Genomic DNA, 21,431 nt, shown 5'->3' with positions numbered 1-21,431 from the left:
AAGAAACTAACATTTAACGTGCAGTAAGTTCATCCGGCTTATGAGGAAAATCAGAAAATTCTGTGAAAATCGTGATTATGTCTAAGAAAGAGACCGACCTTAGTAATGTTAGTGAACTCTTCTCACCAATTAGAGTAAGGAGTAAGTGTAGTTTTCATTGCATATAGAGAACATGGAGAGGGGTCCTACTAAACTGTAAAACGGAGTATCTCTATAGCCTATGCGTCTAGAACCCTGGGGACTTTTAATCATTACAAGTGTGTAAACTATTTGAGTACACTGATTTTTTATAATAGTAAACATAATATGTTTTACGGCGTGACCGTGTTTGAGGGCGAAGCAAACAAATTTTGGCATTGGTATCTATATCCAAAACAGAACAAAGACAACCCGAAGTTAGCACGAGGACGGAACTGTATCAAAGCATCCTAATTTTGGATATTTGATCCGCCTACATATTGAACGCGGGAAATATAACGCAATTGATGTAAACAGTACATTGTGACGTCATATTCAGCGTCGTTATTTAGGAAATTTACAAACATAGCGGTTGAACCACAACAACAAACATGGCGTTAATCGTGGAGTGATTATACATGATTAAGAAAATAAGATTTACATGCTTTTACGAATTTTATGTAACATCTCAGAACGACGTGAACTAGGGTAGACGAGATTCAAAATGGAGAAATACATGTCCACGCGATAATATTCGAATCGACGCCATTAGTACCAAACTTTTCAAGTTCCATAGGTATGGTTTAATTTTTCATTATTTCCCTATATTTTCCTTTTAAACATGTATATACGTTTTACCTATAGGGAGAGCTCCGCTCTCACGGCCCTTCGGGCCGTGAGAGGGCTTCGCCCTCTAATATGTTGTACGGTGTGACCGTGTTTGAGGGCGAAGCAAAAAAGTTTTGGCATTATTATCTATATCCAAAACAGGACAAAAACAACCTGAAGTTAGCACGCAGATGGAGCTGTACCAAAGCATCCTAATTTTGGAGATTTGATCCACCTATATATTGAACGCGGGAAATATAACGCAATTGATGTAAACAGTACATTGTGACGTCATATTCAGTGTCGTTATTCAACAAATTTACAAACATAGCGTTTGAACCACAACAAAAAACATGGCGTTAATTGTGGAGTGATTATATATGATTAAGAAAATAAGATTTACATGCTTTTACGGATTTTATGTGTAACATCTCAGAACGACGTTAACTAGGGTAGACGAGATTCAAAATGGAGGAATACATGTCCACGCGCTAATATTCGAATCGACGCCATTGGTACCAAACTTTTCAAGTTCTATAGGTATAGTTTAATTTTTCATTATTTTCCTATATTTTCCTTTTAAACATGTATATACGTGTTACCTATAGGGAGAGCTCCGCTCTCACGGCCCTCCGGGCCGTGAGAGGGCTTCGCCCTCTAATATGTAATATGTCTTACGCTGTGACCGTGTTTGAGGGCGAAGCAAAAAGTATTGGCATTAGTAATCTATATCCAAAACAGGACAAAAAACAACCCGAAGTTAGCACGAGGACAGAGCTTTATCACAGCATCCTAATTTTGGACATTTGATCTGCCTATATATTGTACGCGAGAAATATAACGCAATTAATGCAAACAGTGCATTGTGAAGTCATATTCAGCGTCGGTATTTAGCAATTAAATTTACAAACATAGGAGACGTATAACAATCGCGTTAATTGAGGAATGATTATGTATGATTAAGAAAATAAGATTCACATGCTTTTACGAATTTTATTTAACATCTCAGAACGACGTGAACTAGGGTAGACAAGATTCAAAATGGAGAAATACATGCCCAAGCACTAATATTCGAATCGATGCCATGGGACCAAATTTTCAAGTTCCATAGGTATGGTTTAATTTTTCATAAGCTTTCTATATTTTCCTTTTAAACATATATATATTACGTGTTACCTATAGGGAGAGCTCCCTTTGGGCTGTGAGAGGGCTTCGCCATCTATTACAGCATGACCGTTTATAAGGGCAAAGTCAATCGGATTAAAATCAGCTCCTCGGTCCGCTCCTCTTTTTTAAAATGTCGCTACATGATAATAAAAGAAAAGAAAAAAAGAGGAGTGGATTGAGGAGTGGATATTAATCAGATTGGGGCGAAGTGAAAGGTACTGTGATCCACCAATTCACTGAACGTGGGAAACATAACGTAATTGATGTAAACAGTGCATTGAAAAATGGTCACAAATATAATGTAGAATATTCCTGGTTATATGCGTTGATGAGGATTATTTTTATGAAATCGTCGATTTAACTTAAAAATCTATCTAATAATCCCTTGTAGCGATGACTTATATTGATTTAAACAATAATCAAATAATTCAGCATTCTAAGATAGTAAATCAATTCCAATATGTTTGCCACCCCCCCCCCCTCTTTTTTTTCCCTTGTACATCATCGGAAACTCGCAGGTCAGTTAAGGCTATCCAAGAAAAATCACAGTGCTGTTATAAATGTACCTCTGTGCACTTCGCACCATATGACGTCAGAATGAAAAAGTATGTCACAGTGTACATGTTCTGATAGTTGTATCGCGGGGAAAGTGTCATAATATTTTGTCGTTATTTACTACTGTTATAAAGTGACAAGCTGTATACGTGAAAACATATCTTGTCAATTGATTATATATATATATATATTATTCCTTTATGATATCAAATCATTCTCCCTTTTTAATATATAGTATGCACGAAGGTGATATTCATATTATATTGTGACCTTGAAATCGCCCCTAATCTGAATGACTGAAGCCCTTAACCTAGTTGTGCTACAGGTTTTCTCTCCATTTCATTACATTCATAACAGAGAGAATCCTGTGGGTTCTAATGTTGGTTGTTATGATACATTAAAATCCATTCACAAGCCTAGAATTAATCAAGTTGATCACAATCATTTGATGTCGTTTCATGGACAATAATGAATTTCTCTGTCATAGTTCTAGTGACAAGGTTGATTTTCATTGTAATGTATGTGTATGCTAAACTCGCCCTTCAACTCCTAATTTAGATTCACCACTACTTCAGTTGTGTGACCTGTATGACGTCAAAACGGAGACCTTGACGTAACACATCCACCGTTTTGTCACGGTATTCCATTTCATTATATACATTAGGTGTAATGTGGTGCACTGCATTGTGTAGGGAACCACAAAACTATGATGAGATTGAGATGCTCTATGTAAATTCATAATCTGAGATCAAGGAAATGTGACTTTATGAGGTCTCTGCCATTTTTCATAAGGAATTTCTGGGATTGTGACAAAGATTTTTTTTTAGACAAATGTTTAACTTTTTTGCGCACTGTAGTTAATAGAGCTTGCAGCACAAACCAGCTCTTTGCACTTAATTGAAGCTTACAGTGATATAGGCATCAGTCAGAATATCCCAGCCAAGTAGAATGTCACCGAGCTTAAGGCAGAGCTGTCTGGGGGACAAGTAACAAATTGATATTTTGTTTTCAGATTCACCAGCATCCTTCAGCAAGACAGCAAATCTTACAGGGAATAAACGACAGATTAAGGACGGGTGTGCTGATATCCACAATGTCATGCAGAAGTGGACAAAAACTAATCGAGAGGGAACTGACACCATTAGGGAAATAGCAAATATCAGAATTAGTCACATGTAGGCATGAAATTTTAAAAACAAATAATTCTAATTAGATACAGATTAAAAAAACATTCACACAAAGTAATAAATAGTAAATAATGGTAAAAACAATGCTATAAAAAATGCCACCCAAAACAAAAAAAATACCAAAACAGCCAGTGAATGCCTTTGATACCAAATTGAAACTAAATTGATATTTATACCCCGCGAAACAAAGTTGCAGAGGGTATAATGTTTTTTACCCATCCGTCAGTTCATCAGTCCCTTTCTTGTCAGCGCAACTCCTCTGAGACCGCTCAACAGAATTTCGTGAAACTTTGTAATTAATAAGGACACGCTGTGTAGATGTGCATATTCTAAGGAAATTCTGATTTCGAGCCCATCTGTTCTGTTCTTGCAATAATGCATAGCATTACCATTCATTATGTGAGGCATTGTCAAGGAATGTTGGAGCATGTGGTATGTGAGCTTGCTCACTTTTGCTTTCTTTCATTAAGAAGGAGTATAGTAGCCCTTTGCCAGAATTGTAAATTTCATGATCCCAGGAGAAGGGGTTTTGGTTCCAAAATTATCATCGTGATTATTGTCTTTATCATTTGAAATACTTATACTTGAAAGAGTGACAATTCTCCTAAGGGTTAGTGCGAGGTAACGAATCAATAACCCTCAACTTGTGAAGATAGGTGATATTATAAATCTGTTATTCCAAGGGGAAAAATATACAGTATTAAGAGACGCTGTCCAGTATTCATGGAGAATTTTTGGAAAAGTGCATTTAACTTAAAGAGCTAATGGACGTGATTTTGGCGAAAAATTTCCAAATTTCATTTTTCCACTTTTTATGTTTACAATGCCTAACTATAAAGGTACATGTACCTTTGTATTTCTAATGGTCAGCAAAAATTTGAATGTCATTTGTCGAGTTACAAGTGAGATGCAGAGCTCACAATTCTTAGTTATGTAAACAAGGCTCGTGTCATGTTTTTGTTTACATAGGTTAAATATACTGGTAAAATTTTCGTTAGTGGTAGAAACAACAGGAGTGGAGGGATATGTAACTGAGAACATTGATGAAATCAAAGCTTTTTTATTTTTTGCAGATTACAGTCTAGTGAAGAAAATTCAGAGAAAAGTGATCATTCTACTGATATGCTGAAGCTGGAGACTCTCTGTGGAAACCTGCAGTGTTGTGTGCAAAAATTGGTAAGACCTTGTGCAAGCCGGAGATTTGTTTATATAACACCGCTGTAATGATATGGATGATTGTAGTTTAGCTTCATTATAATGATTTTGATGAGAGAATATGAGAAATTCAGAAGACTTGATAATTAAATAATTAAATACTTAATAATTATAACTTTCTATGAAAAAGCATAAAAAAAAATTAAAAGTACTCAAAAGAATCATATCAGTTTGGGCCAAAGGAAAAGTTACTTTTCTCTGTATGTAATATATCAGTTCTTTTAGGTGAGGTTAGATAATATCAATTTTATCAGTTTCACCTCGTGGTTTGTTTTGTATATACATTTCTTGACAGCTTGTATAATGAATTCCGTAAAAATTGATGCATCTGAAAAGAATTAGCTATATTTCATAGTACCAGATTAAAAGTTCCATCATATCAAACTATACTGCAATCATTTTCAGACAGAACAAATGAGAAATATATGTACATGTGTATTAATGGCCTATGAAATATCATAGCTTAGTTGATCCACATATATACAGTGAAACTTCCTTATAGCAAAGTTCTGGGAATGAACTATTTTGATTCATTTTAAACATGATTTGTTATATCCTATGAGTTTGTAATATGTTTTAAGACTACAGGGAATGAAAATTACTTCACTGTAAGTGTTAATTCATTATAAGCATATTTGTTGTAACCATGTTTTACCGTATAAAGATTAGAAACTCTGTGTAGAATATTCAAAATGTTTATACACATATTATGAAATCTAACTTTTTTCATCATTTCTTATGTGTAGAAGAAACTGGTTTTGAAGATTGCCATGGTTGTAACAAAGTTTCATGGGGTTCAGATGCTTTCAGAGTACAAAAATGACTCCGATGTGTTGTTCCAGACTTGGTCCACAAAAGATTTTGGTGAGCAAGATGAATCACATTCCACAGCGAGTTTGGTGAAAAACCATGATCAATTGAAAACAAGATTCAAGAACAGTAGAAACATGACAATTTGCTCAAATCTCACTTTAGATCCATTTAAAATCACATCTGTCAGTAAAATGATCAAAATGAAATCTTTAGAAATATATCAAAAATCATTTCAAATTGAATATTTTCATTCAGTACATAATCCAACTCCAAAATGAGTCACAGCTTATTAGCTAACCTATGCTGAATTTTTTATCACCTTTTGTTCTGCATCTGTCTGTAAACTTTAAAGATCGAGAAAATAAGCACAGTCTTCCAATTCACCTGGTCTGTGAAACCTTGTCAATCAGGAGAAATTAAGCTTCAGATTGGATGCTAGAAATTTATGGACATTTAGTTACTAGTCCTTGTGTTTACCTTATCTGGCGATCAAGGCGTCCGTGCAATATTTTGATGCTTACCATGTAAACTAGCTTGATAGGGAACGGTTTTGGCTTTTTCATGTAGGCCTGGAGATAGTCACACAATAATTATAATAGATTATAGTAGGTTATTCCTAGGAATGGGTATGATTGATAATCATGGATTTACGTGTATATTATTTTATGCTAAACAGAAAGTACCGACATCTCATTGGAAACGTCGTGTGATTATGTGTAATTAATGTTTATGAAGAAAAATTAATTATGAGTAATTATGTCATTGAAATCTTGATTACACTCAGTTGAAAATTTATAAGCATAATTTTCCCTTAAAAGTACATGTAACTGTCAACTTTAGCTTCTCTAAGGGCTCTTTCTTGCATATGATGGTTGGAATTGGGAATCCAGAGGGAAAAGGAATTATTCGTATAGACAGTTATTGAAGGAATTGTCGGAAAATTCAAATATCCTGACTTTTATTAGGCCATGCGTTATGGAAGTCACGAGTAATACAGACAACTTTGGTAGCCAGAGAATTCTGAAGGGTCACGCCTTTTTCAAATGGGAAATAAATAAGAAATAGCGAAAATATGTTGGCGTCTTTTTTTAAAAACTCTTCTTCTCAAGGACTACTGGGCCAAAAAATTTGAAATTTACACGAAAGCTTTCTGACATAGTGTAGATTCAATGTTATTTGAATCATGGCCCAGGAAGTAGGGTGGGGCCACAATAGGGGATCAAAGTTTTACATGGGGATATGTATGGAACATCTTTAAAAATTGACATCTTAATGATTAGTCATACCCATACGCAGGCATCTTTAGGTGTTCAAATTCAAGTTTGTTCAATTCAAGGGCCCTGGGGGTATGTTGGGACCATAATAGGAGATCAGAGTTATATATTAGAATATACAGGAAATTAAATAATCAAGAATAGCAGAGCCACAATAACTCAATATTTTTTTTAAAAGTTTACATTTACATGGAAGCTAGCTTCCTGACATAATGCAGATACAAATTTGTGAACATCACAGCCCCTGGGGGTAGAGTGGGACCAAAATAGGGGATCAAAGTTTTACATACAAATATACATGTATAGGGAAAATCTTTCTCTTAAAGGGGCATGGACACATTTTGAGCTGAAAATATTCAAATTTTATTTTTCCATTTTTGATGTTTAGAATGCTTAACTAAGGTATTTCTAATGGTCAGAAAAAGTTTTGTCAGTTGTCAAGGTACAAGAGAGATACATACCTCACCATTCTTTATAATGTAAACAAGGCTTGTTCCATGTTTTTGTTTAGATAGGTTAAATGTACTAGCAAAAGTTTTGTTCAGATAAAAAATTTTCAATTTACAAGTTGATTCTGAACACAATTAAATAGTTTCTAGTGTTTGTCACAAGTCATTTTGTTTTAAACATGATATTTTCTATTAAGCAACCTATATGCAAACAAAAACATGGCATGAGCCTTGTTTACAATACAACGAGTTGTGAGTGCTGTATCTCACTTGTAACTCTACAACCGATATCAAAATTTTGGTTGACCATTAGAAATACTTTAATTAAGCATTGTAAACAATAAAAATGGGAAAATAAAATTTGAAAATTTCCAGCTCAAAATGTGTACATGTCCCTTTAAGGACCACTGTGCCAGAAAAGTTTATATTTGCATGAAAGCTTCCTGAGGTAGTGCAGATTCAAGTTTGTTAAAATCACGGTCCTCGAGGGTAGGGTGGGGCCACAATAGGGGATCAAAGTCTTACATATAAATATATAGAGAAAATCTTTAAATATGGGCTCAGGTGAGCGATATAGCCCATGGGTTTCTTGTTTACTAGCTCATTGGATTAAAGCACCAGGCTAAAAATAACTGTAGTTTCCTTGGGGAAAGATGGATAGACCAGAGGTGGTATATCCAAAAAAAAAAATTCTATAGTTCAGCAGTTTAAAACAAGAATTGGAGTCCAGCTTGGGTTTCATTTTTCTTTCTTTGTACAATTACATTGAAAGGGCCATTTTTAGGGAAATACAGCTTTTGCGACAAACTTTGTTTGGAAAAATTAGAATGATATATTATTCCTTTTAAAACCGCCCATTAAAATAATTTTATTATAAACAATCATTGGTAGTTGAATTGTGTAATAATCAATATAGAATTTTTCTGTGTTAGGTTTTAAATAAAAATTTGGCACACTTGCATGCATTTAAACTTTGTTTTTGGTACATAGATGTCAGTTTAATGATTTATATTGGAACAGAAACATGTACAGGAAAGAAATGTTATGGGCATAAATTTGTTAGAAGTGTATAGATTGGTGTTATGCTTTATTTCAGCATCAGCAGCAGAGAAGTTGTCAACCATGTATCACAAGGAGTGGGAACTAAAACAGTCAATCTATGAAAATGTCTGCCATGTCATCAGCCGAGATTCTGTCATGTTCTATACATCGGCATGGGTACACCAGCCTTATATAGAGGAAAGAGCAGAGCTTCTACTTCAGAGCATGCTCACTGAGACTGGTCATGTGTCATGATTAAACCAATAAAAAGACCTGTTTCAAAAATAATGGAACTGTGAAGAAAGCCGTTAACAGTCCAGCTCAAAGAAACATGTACTATATGAAAGTAAAAAAGATGTAACATGGCATAGAATTCCAAGAAGCTATTTCATAACAATTTCTGAAGACTTGAAATTTTCAAAATGACTGAAAATATGTTCCTGGTATATGCTGGAAAAGTGACACTGATTATAAGGAAAAAATTGTCAGATTCTAGTGACTGTGCAGAGGGATGTCCTGTACGATACAGTGTAGTACAAGAATAATCTAGGATATCATTAATTTATGTGTATTGTCAAGGAAATAGAGGAATGGAACAACAAAAAATGGGTTTTTTTTATCTCTTGGGAGCCATGTATCATTAAAGAATTGTATCTGACACAATAGTACTGTGTAGCAACTATTCAATGCATTGACATTCAGTAGTAAAACAACTGTTCTATGCAATGGCATTCAGCAATAAAACATGAAACAGCTATTCCATGTATTGACATTGAGTTGTAAATTAGCTAATCCATGCATCTGCATTCAATGATATAGCTATTGCTTATATTGGCATTCAATAATAAAACAGTTATTCCATGTATTGACATTCAACAATAAAACAGTTATTCCATGTATTGACATTCAATAATAAAACAGTTATTCCATGTATTGACATTCAACAATAAAACAGTTATTCCATGTATTGACATTCAACAATAAAACATCTATTCCATGTTTTGACATTCAATAAAACATCTATTCCATGTATTGACATTCAATAATAAAACATCTATTCCATGTATTGACATTCAATAAAACATATATTCCATGTATTGACATTCAATAATAAAACAACTATTTCATGTATTGACATTCAACAATAAAACATCTATTCCATGTATTGACTTTCAATAATAAAACATCTATTCCATTTATTGACATTCGATAATAAAACATCTATTCCATGTATTGACATTCAATAAAACAGCTATTCCATGTATTGACATTCAATAATAAAACATCTATTCCATGTATTGACATTCAATAATAAAACATTTATTCCATGTATTGACTTTCAATAATAAAACATCTATTCCATGTATTGACATTCAATAATAAAACATTTATTCCATGTATTGACATTCAATAATAAAACATCTATTCCATGTATTGACATTCAATAATAAAACATCTATTCCATGTATTGAATGTCAATAATAAAACATTTATTCCATGTATTGACTTTCAATAATAAAACATCTATTCCATTTATTGACTTTCAATGATAAAACAGTTATTCCATGTATTGACATTCAACAATAAAACATCTATTCCATGTATTGACATTCAATAATAAAACATCTATTCCATGTATTGATATTCAATAATAAAACATTTATTCCATGTATTGACATTCAATAATAAAACATTTATTCCATGTATTGACATTCAATAATAAAACATCTATTCCATGTATTGACATTCAATAATAAAACATTTATTCCATGTATTGACATTCAATAATAAAACAGTTATTCCATGTATTGACATTCAATAATAAAACAGTTATTCCATGTATTGACATTCAATAATAAAACATATATTCCATGTATTGACATTCAACAATAAAACATCTATTCCATGTATTGACATTCAATAATAAAACATCTATTCCATGTATTGACATTCAATAATAAAACATTTATTTGATCAATCCAGATAACACGTTAAATACATTGTTTGTCATCAGGAATTATAACTGTAGAACCAGTGCCAATTTCAGATTTCCCATTTAATTCCCGAAATTCAAGGTCAGCTTTCGAAATATTTTTATCATAACTTTCTAAAATGGGAGAAAAATTGTTGGGATATATTTGTCTAATTTCTTTTTGAATATCTTCTCTAAATTCTTCGGTAACAGGGGCACATAAACCAATTTGTTTTTACGAAAGCGGGTAGTCAAGGTCGTACTGTGACAAGAAGTTTCGTCAACAAGGTCACCTGTGCTACACCCGGGTCTCGTCTATTGTGTCATGTATTGGTTGAAAAGGAGTTATGTAATCCGGTCTGCACGAGAAATATATGACTTGGCATTGTTCAAAATACGGTCAGCTACTAGAACACGTGGATTTTTTTCTATCTATAACTCGAATCAGCAGAATTCTGCTTTTATTCATCAGAAACTCGATAAAAATCTTGTGAGTTTGATAGCTTAATATCTTGAAATGACACAGCCATTACTGACTATATACTAATCAGCCGAAAGTGTGGGTATGAAACACACAAGCGGTTTTACCAACAACCCAAAACAGGGGGTTAAATTCCTATGTAGCGGCACCACCTTTTGTCATAGGATTAAATCCTCGGTACCTAACGGGACCACTTTTTGTGATAGGAGGGTTTGGCTGTTTGGACACATTTTGATATAGTTGGTCACCCGCACCTAAATTTTGATTATTTCCCAGGTTCTTTTAGATTTAAATTCTGTTTGGGTTTTTTTTTTCTTTAGCATGTTAATGTCTGCCGTATTTCACACCTTGAGTCATTGAGGAATAACAACACACTGTTCAACAGAAAACGACGTTTAGGCCTGTTCAACAACACACATGAAAGAAAAACAAGAGTACGTACCGCAAACAGTACATAATACGCCCGTGAAAGTGCTTACACAGTGTGTTTTTTCTTAAGCGACTACTTTTTCCGTCTTGGTTTTAATTTTTACTTTCCCTTTTCAAAGTCTCGCGAGACCCAGAGTATGCGAAAATTTGGGCATGTTCGTAAATAATACCAGTTCTGCAACTTTTGTCGTGATCGATTCACCCGATTTTAACAATGGTGCACTATCATTGCATTACATTAGACTGTAGTAATGATTTAAGAAAGAAACATGATACGCAGAAATATCCACAAATGATAGATTTTAATGGAAATGTGGTGGATTTTTTCCCCACTGCTGTCAGCCAGGAAATTCCCAAAGCCGAGAAGAGCTTGTGTCAAAATATATAGCTTCGAGAGCTAAATTCAGGAGTTCATTTTTCCTGTATCCAGACGTTTTTACACACCTTTGATTTAAAAATGCTTTTAATTGCGGAAAGCACATGGATGTTATCGTCTTCCGATCCCATGTTTTGAATAAACAAAAAATGCCCAAGATCGACGGCTGGTATTGTAGAACTTTGCTTCGGGTAGTATCAGCCATCATCAGGCTGTGACATACTCTCTTTGGATAATATGAATATTTCCTTTAAAAAAGGGATTATGTTCAACAACCTGTGATTTTCTTAAAAATTGAAGAAAATCAAAATCCTTGCCACATGCACATCTTCCATACCCCTACAAATATTCTGTAAAATAAGGTGCTCAATTGAAAACTGTAGAAGGAAAAATAAAAGACAAATCATGTGCTCTCTATGTAATATTTTCTCAAAACGAACTAAGTTCAACAACCAGTAATTTTCTTAAGAAATTGAAGGAATTCAAAATCTTTGCCACATGCACATTTCCCATACCCATACAAATGTTCTGTAAAATAAGAAGATCCTCACCTGAAAACTGTGGAAGGAAAAACAGACAAATCACGTACAGACTGTACTCTCCATGCAATAAATCCTCAAAACGGACTAAGTAAGTAAATTTTATTTAAAGTCGGCACCGTATTCAAGTAACAACAAATAACATGAGCTCTACAGAGCTCTTAAACCGACTATCACAGTCAGACCAACAACAACAAAAATACAAATATCACAAGGTAAGTATGCAAAAACACTTATATACATATTTACACGCATACTATACAGATAGACAGTTTCAGAAGTTAAGAATTAAATACAAATCAAACAAAAGTATTTCACTACAAAATTTAAGCATTAAATTCAAACCACAGCAATAAAAATTGTTAATAAGCACTATAACTGTTATAATGTAAAATAATGAAAAATGTAATAATAATAAAATAAATAATATATAGCAATTAACAGTAAATAAGTTACAAGGTATACAAACAAAACAGGTTTAGGAAGATGAAATAAAAATGAATCTTTCAAAAGACAGAACAAAACATAAAGATTAAACAAAAGGCAAAAAATTGGTAGTAGTGCAGATGAAAGGCTGCAAAATTTGCATAAAAGGAAACGGCAAACTTAAACAGTAAATAATATATTGAAAAGTGAGATTTTCATTCAGCCATACACCTCCACACCGTGTCCTCGACAGGAGCTGCATCTGCATAAATGAAATGAATAAAAATGTTCAATAATGGTACAAAAAATGGTAAGGAAAAATCGCATCTCTAACTATAAAGTCTATAGTGATAATAATAAAAGAACCCCAACCCAGGGTAGGGAGAAGTTATTTTACTTAACTTAGAAGTGAGGAGGGGGGGGGGGCGCTAAGAAAAAAACAACCTATTCAAATTATATATTTATTTACCTAACTCCCAAGTTTTAGGTTTGGGGGTCTAAAATAATTTAACAGGAGCCATTAGAGAAAGACAAGGACTGGTGCAACCTGCTAAATGACTAAAAAGGCTGAATCTAAAGTGAGATTCAGCAAGTGCAGCAAGTTAATGCTTCCTAAGTCCCCCAACTAATTAATAAAAATCATGGTATTTATACTAAATTGGAATAATAGAAAATCATAAACTTGAATATAATGAATAGAATACTTAGGGTATGAACTTTACCCGTATCTTAGTACCACACATAGAGGTTAGATTATGCACTTCAGGATCCAACGAGAATGAATGTTACGAAAGTTAAAGATTGTTTTGATGATTGAACACGTGGGCATATGCAACTATTCCATGCATTGACATTCAATATTGAAACATCTATTCCATGTATTGACATTCAATAATAAAACATCTATTCCATGCATTGACATTGAATAATGAAACAGCTATTCGATGTATTGACATTGAATAATAAAACATCTATTCCATGTTTTGACATTCAACAATAAAACATCTATTCCATGTATTGACATTCAATAATAAAACATTTATTCCATGTATTGACTTTCAATAATAAAACATCTAGTCTATGCATTGACATTCAATAATAAAACATTTATTCCATGTATTGACATTCAACAATAAAACATCTATTCCATGTTTTGACATTCAATAATAAAACATCTATTCCATTTATTGACTTTCAATAATAAAACATCTATTCCATGTATTGACATTCAATAATAAAACTTCTATTCCATGTATTGACATTCAATAATAAAACATCTATTCCATGTATTGACATTCAATAATAAAACATCTATTCTATGTATTGACATTCAATAATAAAACATCTATTCCATGTATTGACATTCAATAATAAAACTTCTATTCCATGTATTGACATTCAATAATAAAACTTCTATTCTATGTATTGATCTATTCTATGTATTGACATTCAATAATGAAACAGTTATTCCATGTATTGACATTCAATAATAAAACATCTATTCCATGTATTGACATTCAATAATAAAACATCTATTCTATGTATTGATCTATTCTATGTATTGACATTCAATAATGAAACAGTTATTCCATGTATTGACATTCAATAATAAAACATCTATTCCATGTATTGACATTCAATAATAAAACATCTATTTCATGTATTGACATTCAATAATAAAACATCTTTTCCATGTATTGATAGTCAAGAATAAAACATCTATTCCATGTATTGACAATCAATAATAAAACATTTATTCTATGTATTGACATTCAATAATAAAACATCTATTCCATGTATTGAATTTCAATAATAAAACAGTTATTCCATGTATTGACATTCAATAATAAAACATCTATTCCATGTATTGACTTTTAATAATAAAACATCTATTCCATTTATTGACTTTCAATGATAAAACAGCTTTTCTATGGATTGACATTCAATAATGAAACAGCTATTGTCATTTAATAATAATGAAATCGGGTATTTCATGCAATGGTGTTCAATAGGATACATTTTTCAATGTAGTGTGTGTTATTTCCCCCTGATTACAGGGGGCGCATAATACATTGCGGTCCTCAATTTATTGCGCCATTATAAGGATTTACTATTAATGCCAGCTAAGAATTTTTTAAAAGTCAATTGTAATTTCTTACAAATTCATTGATTAAATTCATTGGTCAGTTTTTAAATGGAGGCAGGAAATAGACAATAAGTTAATGGTGCAGGGTTTTCAACACTCTCGTTTCAAGTCAGCATTTCACAAATTTTATGGTCGTAATAACGATTTAATTCATCAATACAACCTGTCATTGGGTAAAATGCTGTCTAACATGTTTCATACCAATTGAGGTCGTTCTTTACACACTGATTTTGACTCGAGATATAAGGCTCACAGTGGGTGTGACCGGTTGACAGGGGGTGGTTACTCCTAGACACCTTATCCCACCTCTGGTATGACCAGGAGTCGGGTGGCCAGAAGGATCTTTTTCGCATGCATGTACCTTATACGAGTAGTCGTCTCGGTTTTGTTGATAATTTTTTATGTAATCTTGCATATGTTGACCGATGATGTCATAGGGAACTTCTGACGTACAATAGATGGGAGACATTTCCTGAAAGTACTCCTGGGGGTCATGTTGGGATGCTGAAAATGCTCTGGACTAACATCTACCTCCGCCATTTTAGAAGTTTCCTGCTATCACCGCCTGGAGGATTCCCATCTCCGTCATTTGTATCTGAGGTGTCGTGAATCAACAAAGGCACTTCATTTTGTATTGAAATGCATATTGTTACTCTCTCTCATCTCCACCACCTGATAGTCTTGAGTCTTTTAATAGCGTGTTGTTTCCCAAATCTTTTTGGCCCTTTTGACGCCATATCGCCTCCCACTTTTCTTTGCCATTATGATGTTTAGTCAACCAGCGCGTGTCAATAGAATCTGTGAAACTAGTATTTCGTTTGTCATAACGTTGAGTCGTTAGTTTGTCGTTAATATATATGTTCAATTAAATATCTACGTATGAAGCAGATGTGGAAGACTTTGTGGTTTCTTTTTATTTCAAGTTCAACGGGATATATCAAATCAACATATAAATAAAAATGGTTATTATCAATTGAGAAAACGTCAATGTATCTAGATGTCGAGTTGCCAAATGGTCGTCTATCATACGTTTTGATGCTGTTGGTTTGAGAAAAGTTTGCGATTCCAAATTTACTAAAAGTTCCTTAGAATGTTTTAGAATCCACATTTGATTTACAACACTTCTGGCATATGCCGTGGCACAATGTGTTTTGAAGTTTCTCCTTCACAGCAGTTAATAATTTCGTGAGGAGCAAAGATAGAGGCTTGATAGAACATTTAATGGATCCAGTAACGAATTTGTTTGTAAGGATTTTTGTGAAGTTTAGGAATCCAGATAGGTACAGTAAATCATATTATTTCATCGTATTGATTGGGATATTAAGTGTGTTTAAGACTGAAGCATGATTTTGAAGAATTTCATCTTTTAAAAGGGAAGTTAAGTACGATTACCAAAGTGTATATTAATGCAAATTTCGTTTAAAATACTAGTACTTTGTAAAAATGAGCTTGACAAACAAAGACAATGTTGTTACAAGTTTTGGTGGAATCAATATATATTCTTCATGTAACCTGTCTAATTCCTTTATCACTTCTGGTTTACTAAAAACAGAAGGATAGATGGTACGCACTTTTGATTTGATGTGTTGAACACGTGATTTTAACATTCCTCCTCTACTTTTGATCCCTTCTGACAAGGTGTTTAGCTTTTCCTTTTCATATTTAGCCCATCATCTGGCATACTTTTCGACAGAATTCATAATAGAGACGAAGTTCTCTTGCCACTATTGAGAAAGACCGGTGTTGTCGGAATTAATACCTTTCAAACGGTATCTGTTCCTGTATTAGTAAATTAAAGCTTAAGGAATTGACGGCATAATTCAGAAGGATTACCACCCATAACTCTCGATGGTTTAAAGAGTCTGTGATGGGCAACATCCATAATCCTAGAATCCAGTCTGTATTATGGTGTTGCAAAATTCAAGTACAGACTAGGTTTGGCTTCTTCAAATAAAGTATTCAAAACTATCAATGGTATAGAGTGAAGTTTTGTGCAAAGAGTATGTGTCTTTTGACGTAAGGTAAATGTTAATCAAGTGTGAGCAACAGTTATATCAATCGCTCTTTTCGCTATCGCAATCAGATGTTATTGGAACATATGCATGAAACCAGGTGGGGGTCCGTTTGGTTTTTTTCTGAAATAGCCTAATGCACCAACTGTACATGAAAGGTGAAGATATTTAAGTGATCAGGATGAAACACAAATGTTCTTCCTGCAAACAACTTTGTTCTTTATTCCAAATATGTTAACTATCTGTTAAATACACAGAAATAATTAAGTTAAGGGCTTCCATCATCATCAACTCCGTCTCTCTATGTGGAGAATTGGGTCTTGAATAATTTATCTCCATTTTGTTCTGTCTTTGACTTTCCTGTTGGCTTCAACCTATGACCGCATCCCGGCTGTTTTCTTCGTCTTTCCACAGTTCTTCTCCATGTTTTCTTCGGTGTCCTTTGCCCTTCGGATGTCCAGCTTAGGGCTATTCTGGCATGGCTATTCGTTATCACTCTTACTACATGCCCTATATATTTCGAGCTCCTTGTTTTAGTGATGCTTCAGATATTGTTCATGTCAACTGGTTAATTCTCTCGTTTTTTCATTTGTAATTTTCACATTGAATATTTTCTTATCTTTTTGATACACTTGTGGAGGAAGTTATCGAGTAATTTTTCGTCTCCTTTGGCCATCCTCCAGTTCTAAGACACTCATTGTACTTTCATTATATGCAGTTTCCCACTGGATCTCTTTATCGACGTTTGTTGATTGTTCTTCAAGAATAATGAATCCATTTTTTTTTTATTCTTTCCTGAATTTCTCTTTCGCTTCTTTTGATTTCGGCTTGCACAAATCATATCTGGTTGAGTTTAATGAAAAGTGAAGATAACGAACAGTGATCAACTTCAAAACTCCTATAAACAATACAAAATAAGAGAGTTGTGCAAACACAGACCTCTGGATATATCAAAGGTGGGATCAATTGTCTAGGAGGAGTAAGCATCCCCTGTTGACCGGTCACAACCGCCGTGAGCCCTATATCTTGATCAGGTAAACGGAGTTATCCGCAGTCAAAATTAGTGTGCCAAAAACTGTCTAACAATCGGTATGAAACACGTCAGACAGTATTTGACCAAATGATACATGTAGGTCGTATTGGCAAACTAGATTGTTATAATGACCATAGAAATGGCGAAATGCTGACTTTAAAGGAGACCGTTGAAACCACTCCACCATCATCTTTGTCAGTAGCCTGCCTCGATTTAAAAACTGGTCATTCGCAGAACAAACTCTTGCGTATCGAATCAGTTGTTTGTCTGTTTGTTTTGCTATTTTCCGCCACACTCAACAATTTTTCAGTTATCTGATGGCGCCCAGTTTTTATTGGTGGAAGAGAGAACCCAGATACAATGGACTTGGGCTGACACCACCGACCTTCCGAAAGTAAACTGGGAAACTTTCTCACTTACCAACGCGAGTGGGATTCGAACCCACGCCGACCAGAGGTGAGAGGCCGTGTGATTTTGAACGCGATGCTCTAACCACTCGGCCACGGTGGCCCTTAGAATCAGTTGAGACATGTAAACACCATATGCAGGATATAATGGAATATTGCTACATAAATGTGGAAAGTTGACGAATGAGAATTGATTGATTGAATATTGTTTAACGTCCCTCTCGAGAATATTTCACTCATATGGAGACGTCACCACTGCCGGTGAAGGGCTGCAAAATTTAGGCCTATGCTCGGCGCTTATGGCTTTGAACAGGGAGGGATCTTTATCGTGTTACACCTGCTGTGACACGGGACCTCGATTTTTGCGGTCTCATCCGAAGGACCGCCCCATTTAGTCGCCTTCTACGACAAGCAAGGGGTACTGAGGACTTATTCTAACCCGGATCCCCACGGGAAGAAGCTGAAATCATCCTGCTTTTCATAAAGTTGAGTTGTCAGTTTGCCATTAATATCTATTTTCAATTTCTTTGAAACATTAGTTGTCATGCCTATTGCAACTCCATTGCAATGATGTTCGTCCTCCCTGCCTGAGTATATGATTGTTTCTTCTATTGATGTTTTGACCTTTCCAGACTTGTCTGCGCACGCTTATTCCCAAGATATCAAGACCATATCTTTGTATTTTCCTCATGACCTTATCCGCCTTTCCAATAGCAAACATAGTTCTTACATTGCATGTTTCTATTGGTCATATTGACTTCAGAGCGGCTAGCAAATCTTTCAGTACGTATGTTTGCTTAATTCGGCAATTTTCAACAGATTCCGGTACCCTACACCTAACTTTCTCGGATGTATGACGTAAATTGATATTCAGCTACGCCTAACATTTGTAAGGCGGTCGTCTATTTCCTATTCTCCCGGCAAAATTGCCGCTTTGAGAATGTAATTAAAATGGATTTTCAAAAATGAATTTATCGAGTTTGCCTTTGAAACCTGTCCTCTATTTCGAGAAAAAAAACCATAATTCTCAAAGAGAAACAATTACAAAGATTGAGAGTGCTAAATGATGGAAAGGACTGCATTTCGGTAGAGCTGTCAGTAGTTTCAGTCGATCAGTGACGTTAAACATGTACACTGGTATACATACCATGGCGGAAAACATCATGCACCCAATGTTAGATGGAATCGGCCGAGATGATCCGAGTGGGTTTGTTCTAGGGTCTTACTTCTGATATCATCTCCATCGATGTGACAACAAATAATGAAACGATTTCAGCTTCTCCATCGTCAGCTTCCCATATTTATGTAGCAATATTCCATTATCACCAGCATATAGTGTTTATATCTCTCATCTGATTCGATACGAAAGAGCTTGCTTTGCGTACAATCAGTTTCTAAATCGAGGCAGGCTACTGATAAACAAGTTCATGTTACAGAGGTTTCAACAATGTCGTTTAAAGCCAGAATTTCGCAAATTCTATGGTCGTTATAATGATTTACTTTGCCAGTACAACCTGTCATTGAGTTAAATGCTGTCTGACGTGTTTCATATGAATTGTTAGGCCGTTCTTGGCACACTGATTCTGACTACATATTATTCCGTTTACCTGATCAAGATATCGGGCTTACGGTAGGTGTGGTCGGTCGATAGGAGATGCTTACTCCTACTAGGCAACTGATCCCACCACTTGTATATCCAGGGGTCCGTATTTGCCCATCTCTCTATTTTGTTTTCCTTATATTCACCTTTTTTTTTTTACCAGGGGGTGTCTGAAAGCTGGACAACCCGTTCTTGTTTGATTAGCTGTATTATCCATAATTTTCGTAATCCACTAGTACTGGTTTTCAAGAGTGTGGGGTGAATGGCCCCTACTCCTAAACTGCTACCTATAAGAATCGGGGTTTTTTCTGTCAGGGGTGCCTTGCCATAAATGATTGCATTATCTGTGCTCATGAACTCCATATGTCCCAATTTTCTGCCTGATTTTACTCCCTCAGCCTTTAATTTTCCAAAACCATCCACAAGATGACCCATGGCTGACAACTAGGATTGCAGGCGCCAGGGCATATCCACACACCGAGAGGTCATGCATGCCGTGCATTTAGGGGTTTGGTTTCTTTCAAGACCTTGTGGTTCTGCTTGGGATCGTAAGGGACATAACTTCCATTTGCTAACTCGAGAAGAGTTCTCATGTCTGGGTCGCATAGGTCTGACTGTGGAGAGGCTTTACCTGGCAGATAAGACTTAATCATTCTGCTACTTTTTCGCAGAGAACTGCTAGTCAGGTGTGGTGCTGAAAGCGAGAGTCACAGACTGTACGCACCGCGCAACTTAGCAGACTATTTAAATATATCCATAGAGGGGCTTCCATATCGAGATGTAATTTTTGGTGTGAAATTACATCTCAAATTCACAAATTTAGACTTTATAATTGTTACTGATAAACACAGTAAGAATACTACCCATATCTTTATTGCGACCAATCTTGTTTGAACCCATGATAAGGCAAAGCCATCTGAGATTGGAGCTACCTTAATGAACAGCACTGTGATTTTTTACTTTCACTTTGTCCGCAAAGGAACGAGTGGTCTGACCAGAAAAATGTGGATTCCAAATTTTCACAAAACCCTTACAAACAGATATACATTGCAAGATCTAATACATGATTAATGAAAGGCGAAGATAATGAACAGTGATCAAGCTCATAACTCCTATAAGCAACACCAAATAGAGAGTTGGGCAAACATGGACCCCTGGACACACCAGAGGTGGGATCAGGTGCCTAGGAGGAGTAAACATCCCCTGTCGACCGGTCTAATTAAATTTTTTAATTAAAATCATATCTTCTTTGGCATATACACTGAAGAAGTATGACGGTCATAGAAGATATGATTTTAATTAGACTCAGTAAATGGTTTACCAATCCCATCTACGCTTTTTTCACAAAAATATGAACTGCTGTGATTGAGAAACTTCAAACGTATTGTGCCACATCATATACGAGACGTGTTGTAAATCAAGTGTGGATTCTCAAAGATTCTAAAGAATTTTTAGCAAAGAAAACATATTTTTTTTTCCAAAATGAACAGCATCAAAACGTACAACTTTTCAACAATATATAC

General features: G+C 34.7%; 2 protein-coding genes across 4 annotated transcripts in view; one reads left to right on the top strand and one right to left on the bottom strand.

Moving 5' to 3' along the window:
* Nucleotides 1–13,079, bottom strand: part of LOC125650145 (cytochrome P450 4F2-like) — a 37,649-nt gene extending 24,570 nt beyond the window's left edge. Inside the window, exon 1 of one of the 3 annotated variants that reach the window (XM_048878145.2) lies at nucleotides 11,383–13,079. The gene's annotated coding sequence lies outside the window, so the exon portion shown is untranslated. The remainder of the gene's footprint in view (nucleotides 1–11,382) is intronic. The other 2 variants (XM_048878148.2, XM_056164608.1) reach the window with 2 other exon arrangements.
* LOC125650146 (cyclin-dependent kinase 2-interacting protein-like) lies at nucleotides 19–9,244 on the top strand. Its single transcript, XM_048878149.2, has 5 exons — nucleotides 19–141; nucleotides 3,521–3,683; nucleotides 4,769–4,871; nucleotides 5,657–5,774; nucleotides 8,543–9,244. Exons 1-5 carry the CDS (start codon nucleotides 78–80, stop codon nucleotides 8,740–8,742), a joined length of 648 nt encoding a protein of 215 aa, XP_048734106.1. The 5' UTR covers nucleotides 19–77; the 3' UTR covers nucleotides 8,743–9,244.
* Nucleotides 13,080–21,431: the final 8,352 nt, after the last annotated feature.

The sequence above is a fragment of the Ostrea edulis genome, chromosome 5 (genome assembly GCF_947568905.1).
Source record: "Ostrea edulis chromosome 5, xbOstEdul1.1, whole genome shotgun sequence".
In the NCBI taxonomy this organism is placed as follows: domain Eukaryota; kingdom Metazoa; phylum Mollusca; class Bivalvia; order Ostreida; family Ostreidae; genus Ostrea; species Ostrea edulis.
The sequence above is the reverse complement of the archived record's forward strand: the minus strand, read 5'-3'. Positions and strand labels throughout refer to the sequence as shown.

What these genes read in the sequence shown, in the direction of transcription:
- LOC125650146 (XM_048878149.2), top strand. Translation starts at nt 78, where the DNA reads ATGTCTAAGAAAGAGACCGACCTTAGTAATGTTAGTGAACTCTTCTCA. An exon ending in AGTGTTGTGTGCAAAAATTG is followed by an intron (nt 4,872 to 5,656) that starts GTAAGACCTTGT and finishes TCTTATGTGTAG; the next exon opens with AAGAAACTGGTTTTGAAGAT. An exon ending in TTGGTCCACAAAAGATTTTG is followed by an intron (nt 5,775 to 8,542) that starts GTGAGCAAGATG and finishes GCTTTATTTCAG; the next exon opens with CATCAGCAGCAGAGAAGTTG.